Below are 8,519 nucleotides of genomic sequence, written 5' to 3' on the forward strand. Positions count from 1 at the left end.
TCAGGCTCATAATGTCACAACTTAATATTTTTATGTTACATTTTTCAAGTCATAATACAGTATTTACATATAAATCCTGGCTTCAGACTATGGTCACCCAGAAAACTGTGGCAAACAAGTACCAGTATTTCAGCTTACAAGCATCGTGTGCTTCCCCCTCGTCATGCTTCCAGAGGACAGCCAATCAGAAGAAAGTGGGCTTTTAGCCCTCTGGAGTCTATACGTCTGTAATTTAGGATGACCTAGCAGCAAGACGCAGCTGCTCTGAGTGTCAAAAGTGTTGAGTTCAAACTATGTTAGAATTAAAATCTAGTACAATCTAGTTATGTGGATTTTATTAATAGTGTGATTCATGTAAGTCCTAAACACTTTTATTTTAAAATAAAGTGCTAGACATGACCCTGGAGGTAGCCCTCTTTAAATACTACATTGACTGAATATGATCAGCCTGAATTTCTGCATTATCATTAACTCATTAATCCAAAATAGAAATGTTTGTAGTCATCATGCAGCAGTGAAACAATATGATAGTTATTTTTTATGGACAGTTTGACTAGGAGATACACAACACAATTACTTCATTGTAGTCAAATTACTGACACTCATGGCTTTAAATTAACTTGTTTCTTGCATTTTGTAATGGCCAATATGAAAAGAAGGAATCCTCATAGTGAGGGAAACCTGTTTCACTGTGTGCAAACAGTTAGATCCAGATGTTTTCAGGAAATTACACAATTTTTGTCTCTGTACACCACCTTTAACCTCCTAGGACCTGGCGTCCACATATGTGGACATCACATATTGGGTTATTTAGACTAAAATACTCAATTTTGCTCTACGTGGGCTGATATGCACTTACGAGGACATTAAAAATGCATGCCGTGGAAGAGTTTGGGTCTTAGGAGGTTAAAATAAAACTATCAAACAATTAAGATGTGACTAAAGTGCAGTTTTTCATGTAGATTTTGACTGAAGAGGTTTAACAGATGAGGCCTTTTCTCTTGTCAGTCTATGACAGAGTAAGCAAATAAAAGACGTGGCACTAATTCCAGTTGAACTTGAATTTGCTTTCATTGAAACTCTCAATATGAGGCCCAAAGAGATGTTGATGACAGCAAAGGAGATCCCCAAAAGGCTGAAAAACTCAAATAAATGTGTCACAAAGATAGCAAAAACTTTGAGAGTGGCCAAATCAAAGGCCTGGCTGCAGTAAAGGCCTGGCAGAGCATCTTAAGGGAGGAAAGAGCAATTTGTTATGCCCATGGATTCTAACTTCAGTGTTTCACTGACTCCAAAAGCATTTTCTTCCAAGAATTAAAAAAATAAATAAATAAACAAACTAAGCCCACTACAAACACATTTTGAGTGTTTCAATAGAAATCCACTGTGGTGGTGTACAGAGGCAAAACTGTCTAAAAACATATGGACCTAACTGTACATGTTTCACAAACTCGCAGTTCACAGAAAAATCTCCAAATTCAGCCAACAAATACTAGAAATAACCAGTCTAGACAATTTATACACAGTAATTGTTTTATTTTGTGTTCCCACTTACCCAGTACATTCAATCACTACAGGTAAAATATCAAAACCACAAGTCATGTACAAAGGCTGTGGTGAAAATAAATGCTCTGTTTAGTTCTGCTAAACAGAAAGGCTGATTAATTATATTATATGAATTAGAATTACTCTGTGAAGTCTTTTATAATACATAGTGCAAACTTCAGGCCCTCTTGGCTTGTGCACAATTAAGTGCATCAAGTCAAAATGTGAACACGTTTAGGCAAATCTCTCTACATTCTTATAAGTTATATTCAGAGGTAGGAAATACATTTTTTTAACCAGTAAAATTCAGGTTCACAGTATCTTCACTGTGAACTTCACTTTCTGTCCTGTTAGTTCCTCAGACTGTCAGTATTTAACTGGATATAAAGAGAAGTTAGAAGTTTTGAATGATCCAGGATACTTCAAACAGGACATTGCTTTCCACTTGTTGTCCTGTGGATAAAGCTCTTGTTATTGCATACTTTTTCGTTCAGGTCCTTTGGTCACCTTGTGGATTTCACTTATTTTCAGACACTACTGATCATGTCTCTAGAAATCATCTTCAGCACCTAATCTTTTGAAGTCACTGACCCCTATTCCTTAACGTAAGTCGCAGAATATAACTGAGAAGATTTTCACGAGTGTCTCTTTTTTGTCTCTCTGCGGGAACGCCACTCTTGTAGTGGGGGTAAAAATTGTTTTGAACTCTTTTGAGAACTCCATCAAAATAATAGAAGTGTTCGTTTTCTTCATCATTACGTCGGCTGTTGTCATCGTCTCTGATAGGGTCTGTCTGCAGCTCACCTGGAACCAAAGGATGCCTTGAAGCAAACATCTTTGTTCCTCCGAGTCTCTCTTTGCAGTGTTTCCAGCCAGCTTTCGTGCGATGTATTAAACCTGTGCAGAGCGGCACAGTGTCCCCTGAAATCTGTTCAGAAGATCTTTCATCAGCACCGTCATTGTTGTTCATCGTGTTATACTCAAAACAAAATGAATTCAATCCAGTCAAATTAAATTCACTTGACTGATATACATTCAGTTTATACAAACCACATTTTCCTCAATGATTAATTATTTAAATAAATAAATCTTTCAGTTGCATTTTACTTACAACTTTATCAGGGCTAATAATCATTTTTGGCCAAGTATTTTCCAACACCATTTTTTTCTTTCAAAGGTAAACAAATACAATATAATGCAATAAGCTATCTATTTGATGGCCTTCCTGTCCTGAAGGCCCACCTATCACTTCATTGCACTGCAAACCAAAATAAATTTGCAGGCCTTAAAAAATTTATGCAACTGAATGCCTTATTTTTCTTAAGTTGTAGAACTTAAAAGTTGAAATACTGTTGGATTAGTATGTTTAAGTACTGTAATCGCAAATTTTTTTAGTTAAGGTTACTTAGTATTCGTTCACCTCTCAAATTGGATTAACTCTAACTTTTCATTTCTGCAAATATCTGTGAATAAATTCATCATTAACCCATCAACCCACTGCACCCCTGGTGTCACTGCTTCCTCTGGCATGGAAGTAAATAAAACAAATTCTCAGCCTCTAAAAAAAATAAATCATTGAGCAACTGAGTACGAGATGTCGGGGGGACGACAGTAAAAGCCAACATTAATAGTTAATGGTTACAAATAGTTAACCCTTGAACTCAAATGATTTGTTGAGTTATTAAGACATTGTTTTCTCCTGAAAAACCTGATGTTTACAATCAAACTCATGAGGCCCTACTGTGAGCAATAAATTGAAAAAAAATGTCAGATGTAGCAAAAACAATACAAATTAAAACGTATTTACAATTCTAGAAATTTTTCTTCGTTTAATTACTTCATGGTTCAGGCATTACCGTGTTAATCAAAAATCAAAATCTCAATATCTCACAGGAACTCAAAATATTTCAATTGGTTGGATTTGAAAAGAAAAGGAAATTTCAACCCCAAAATTTGGGTTTAAAATGATTGTTTTCAACATTTCTGTTTTAATATAGTATTTCATTACTCATGAAATGTAACTAATTTAAATGATAGTTATATGAATCTAACAGTCAAACGGGACATATACTTCCGCAAACATTCAACTATTTATTTAATTGAATCTTGAAGAAATACTTACTTTTGCATGCTTGTGTGTGGGCTCCACTCGTGGATGATTTTGAGCTTCCTTTCTTTCAGTTTCTGTCCTGCTTTTTAAAGCTTCTTCTTCACTCTGTGCGTCTTTCAGAAATTTGGTTCGATTTTCTAGGACGTCTTCTCTCATCCTGAGGCTCGAGAATGGCTTCACGGTCGTTGCTTGCATAGTTTCTGTTTCATTCTTCAAAAATCCTGGCTCAGTGTGTGCCTCGGGCTCTGGACTCGCTCCAGTTGTTGGTCTCCTCTCTGCGCTCGGCTGTCCATCGTCTTTGTGTGTGCTGCTTTGAGTGATGACTTCCGTACTTATTGTTGTGTCCTTAATCTTCGTGTTTGCTGTAGTTGTGTCTGTTATGTGTTCTGTTGTTATCATTTTGAGCGGGCGAGGTGAGGGTACGACTGTCTCCTCTGGTTTCAGATTTCCTTCGTGTTCAGCGTGGTTTATTCTTGTTGTTTCATCGTATATATTAGTTGTTTGTGAGTTCTCTGGTTTTTCTGTGGTTTCCTTGACTTGTTCCTTTATAGTTTTTCCACGTTTCACTGCTTTCCTATCTAAGCTCTCTATTACGAAGATTTCTAATAAACATATTCTTCCTTTCAAACATTTACATTTTGAGTCGTATTGTTTAATAGCGATGTCCTTTAAAGCTTTAGTGATGGGTGGCGGGTCACCCAGCTCAGGAATATTCACTTTCCATCTAAAGTCTGTGTTGGAAATAAGCTTTCTTTCAGATCTTGGATCCGTTTGTGTCTCCATCGCTGCTTCTGGCAGGAAAAACATGATTAAGGCTTCTTCTCCCACATCAGACAGCATTTGTTTTTCATTGAAATCATGAATATCTGTTTTATGCGTGGAGCGTGTTCGTAGGACGTATGCAAATCTCTTTTGGTTTTCATTTTCCATAGGATTCATATTTTGTTCTGCTTTACTATCTCCTACTGGGTGTCTGAGCTCTGGTTGTTTTGTGATCATTTTCCAGCTAAATAATTCATTATTATCGTCCTGAGTGGGCCTCGTCTTATTCAGTGGTCTATTTCTGAATCCTTTCTTCTCCTTCGATACCAAGAGGGGTTGCCTCGTAACATCAAATCCACCATCATCCACACCAGATGCTGCTTTTAAAGAAAGTTGTTTCTGAAAACTTCTTTGGCGAGTGGAGTCTTCATTCAAGTTCAAAAGTTGCTTTTGCTTCACAAGAATGTTTTCATGTCCTTGTGTCTTTAACTGTGACACATCTGACGTTTTCCTTGAAGAGGTGCCAGAGTGCAGAGTAGCTGCATGGAAAATGTCACGTTGACCGACTGAAGCTCTCAGAGATCCTCTTTGATTGTGCTGCATGAGAATTTTAATGTCCTTTGGTGCATTTAGTTTTGTCTGTAGTGGTTCAGACTCTTCCTTTGAGGTCCTCCTGATGTTCATTTCTGCAATTTCACTAAGTTTTGGACAGCAGGAAACAATCATAATTGTAGTCACACAGATTTGCTCCATCAGCATTTTCTGCAAATGAGCAGTGACGGTGGCTGCCCAGCCCTCGGGTTTCTCCAGTAAGAGAGCCTGAAGGTTTTGTCCTGAGACAATGGAGCGGTGGAGCACTAACAATGAAGGTCTAGAATCAGGGCTATCTTTAATTATATCCATGGCAATGTGACTGGTTTGACTAACAGTCTTAGTTCTTGGAGTATCGTTAATATGAAACAGGGCTGTGTTTGACTTCATCGTGAAAGCTGGAACAAGTTTTCTTTCACCACAATGAAGAATGGCCTAAAGTGACAAGAGAGGAAGACTGAATTAGTTATAAAAATGTTTCCAGATAAATGCGTGAGCCATAAAAACAACTTCCATCACCATGACTGCAGTCCAGATGGAAATATCCATCTTGGAGACTTGGACACTTTGGGCACTTGTTCTTCTGAATGAGACTTTGTTAGTGAGGGGCAACTCTGACAGACCGCAAACACTGCACACGCAGAGAACAATTACCATGTCGGATCAAATAAGACTTGAAAATGTAAGCTGCTCAAAAAAGTAACACTTTTTGATCAGAGTATAGCATTAAGACAGTACATACGTAGCAGAGGGGGTTGTTGTTTCAGCTGCTTTTGGAGTTAATGAAACAGATGCAGTAAAAGGGGCAACAATGAGACAACCCCCAACACAGGAATGATTTTACAGACGGAAGCCACTGACATTTTTTTCCTTTTCATCTTTTCCAACAGTTTTTTCTCTAGTTTTGCATTTGGCCAGGGTCAGTGTCACTACTGGTAGCATGACGCGATACCTGGACCCTACAGGGGTTGCACAGGTAGTCCTACTCCTCCAGGATGGCTCATGAGTATGTGCCACTGCCAGAATGTTTGCTGTCTTTTTTACTTTGATTTCTGAGGTGTCTTTGAAGTCAACCCTCACTAGTTTGATTATTTTCTTTTCCAACAAACTGTCATGGGCTTGTTGTGTGGCAGTCAGTGAGAGGACCAAAAATAAAGGACCTGGCAGACAGGCTTAACTTAAGGCAAATGGCTGATTGAACAATATAAGAAGCAGAGCTGAACTGGAGTAAACTAATTGAAACCACAAACCTTGAGTAACAGACATGACAAGGAACAGATGAAAACTAAGGACCTAATTACACAGGATCACGAGAGGATGGGCAACAGGTGGAAAACACAGCTGAAACAAAATCTGACTGACCAAACAGAGGAAGCAAAGTTAAACGTAATGCACATGAGACTAGGGACTGTCAAAATAAAACAGGAAGTAACAAGCACTCAGAGAGTCACGTGACATGCCAAAACATGTAAACTTGACACTTGGACAGGGGATAATAGATATGGAAACAGACTGGACCAAGTCCATAACAGCATAGAAATCTACCATGATTTTTTCCCTCACTGAGATCTGCTTTCTTTACCATAAAGTGCATTTGTGTTTTTTGCAGCACTGCAAACACACAAATATGCTCCAAGCACACGCCCGACTGTGCAGCACATCCATTGTTAACTGAGCAAGTAGAGGGAGAACAACTGTTCGAACTGTTCTTCCATGAAATCTATTTTTAATATGCCTGTTTAACCCAGTTGGTCACAAATTGTGGGGCAGGCCCCACTGGTGAGTTAGATGGGGCGCATATAAGGAGGCAAAAAATATTAAATAAGATTAATTAAATTTGAAGGGGAAATAAACCAACAAGGTTTTATTTATGTAAACCTCAGTTTGAAACGTTTTTATTGTAAATGGTCGAGTGGCGTTACGAGTAAAATTTTGACATCTGAAGTGGGGCGTACGTCTTCTATTTGATAAATGTGCAGATTCTCTGGAGTAAATATTAAAATCACATGCTAAGAGACTGTCACGGTGTCACGCTTAGTTAAAAGCATTACCCGAAAAGGCTTTTTCTCTCTAATAAATATTGTAATCTGGCACAAAAACACGCCACATGTCAGATATTCTTATTATCAGCAGCATGAAATGGGTGTAAAAATAAAGCAGCTTGTGACTGAGTCATCAGCTTCGTGCTTTCTAGGTAGTGTAATGTGGGAGACTCTTGGCTGCTTTGCAAAATGTGACATTCCCACCTGGTATGCTGATAATTCATGCACAGAGGAGCAGCATAAGAGGGAACATGTATAAATTAAAAACAAATACAGTTGATGGTGGGAGTAGTTTTCCTAATGAAGAACAAGACATAAAAAGGAAACCTTTTTTTTTTAACAGCATTACTGAATAAAATAAGCATACCAATACAGGAATCTGATCCCTTTGCATTATTCTTCTCAAGTCTTTGAAAGACAGAGTGTGTCCATGGTCACTGTGGACTGTGAACGGCCAGCAGAAGGAGTAGCTCCTCTGTTTGTGTAGCAAAACAGCATACATGTAGTTTCTTTTGAAGCATGTAGACTCAGTTTGGCTCCGAAGTATCTTCAGCCCTTTGGGAGCCATCTGTCCACCGAGGATCAGTTTTCTGCACAAAGTCCAGCTGAAGTAATCCATAACCCAGTTCCCGTCTCCTGGGGGAGTCAGGTCAGAGACGAGCAGAGACAGCAGCAGCCAGGGCCTCATTGTGCTGAAAATAAGTGCTGGAAGGCAGCCTGAAGCCAGCAGTTATGCTTTTATCTTTCCTGTATTTCTCTACTTTGTGTATGCAAAACACAGAGCAAATAAAAGATTCTGTTCTGTCTCTGACAATAGGCTGTAATTACACAAAGGCAAGTTTTCATCGTCTCACACTTGTAGAAGTGTCAGGTTATTAAACCTTAGTGGAAACTGTAAGCAGTTCTGTAGTTTCACAAATAAAGTGGTGCTGGCTATTTTTGCATATATGCACTCAGACAAATGTAATACTCTTTGTTATATGTATCGTTATATCTACCACATTGCAGCAATAGAGGTCTGAGGATAAGTCTGTTATTCTAGATTTCTTCCAGTGTTCAAAGCCCACTGTGAAGTAAACCTACTGTTTATTTCTCTGCATCTAAGACCTGACAGAACTAATTCCTGTGCAGTGCCAGCCTACATCGTTCTCCTACTTGCGTCATTCTACTTTTGGACTAGACTAAAATGTTAAGTGGAACTTGTGATTGCTATTGCATAATTGTCGTTTAGTTTACATTTTTCACATAAAAAAAGCTGAAAAAGCTTTTTTTTTTGTATGTGCCACTTTAGTCTTGGATTATGAAAACATTACACCCGGTGCTTCTAATCTTTAAAAGCATACAGTACGTTACCTCATGTTCATGTCTTTTCATCTTTTTGCATATTATCAGACTTTGTCCGTAAGACACGCACAGCTCAGGTGAGCAGCTACAGTAACAGCTCATTATTGTCACCTGTCCTTCACTGA

At 38.4% G+C, this 8,519-nt stretch overlaps 1 protein-coding gene across 1 annotated transcript; it reads right to left on the bottom strand.

The window, feature by feature from the left end:
• Positions 1 to 505: 505 nt before the first annotated feature.
• LOC121814952 lies at positions 506 to 5,445 on the bottom strand. Its single transcript, XM_042223253.1, has 2 exons — positions 3,668 to 5,445; positions 506 to 2,473 (listed from the first exon to the last, which is right to left on the bottom strand). Exons 1-2 carry the CDS (start codon positions 5,396 to 5,398, stop codon positions 2,129 to 2,131), a joined length of 2,076 nt encoding a protein of 691 aa, XP_042079187.1. The 5' UTR covers positions 5,399 to 5,445; the 3' UTR covers positions 506 to 2,128.
• Positions 5,446 to 8,519: the final 3,074 nt, after the last annotated feature.

The sequence above is a fragment of the Haplochromis burtoni genome, unplaced genomic scaffold, assembly GCF_018398535.1.
Source record: "Haplochromis burtoni strain Fernald_Lab_line unplaced genomic scaffold, NCSU_Asbu1 Contig_107, whole genome shotgun sequence".
Taxonomy (NCBI): domain Eukaryota; kingdom Metazoa; phylum Chordata; class Actinopteri; order Cichliformes; family Cichlidae; genus Haplochromis; species Haplochromis burtoni.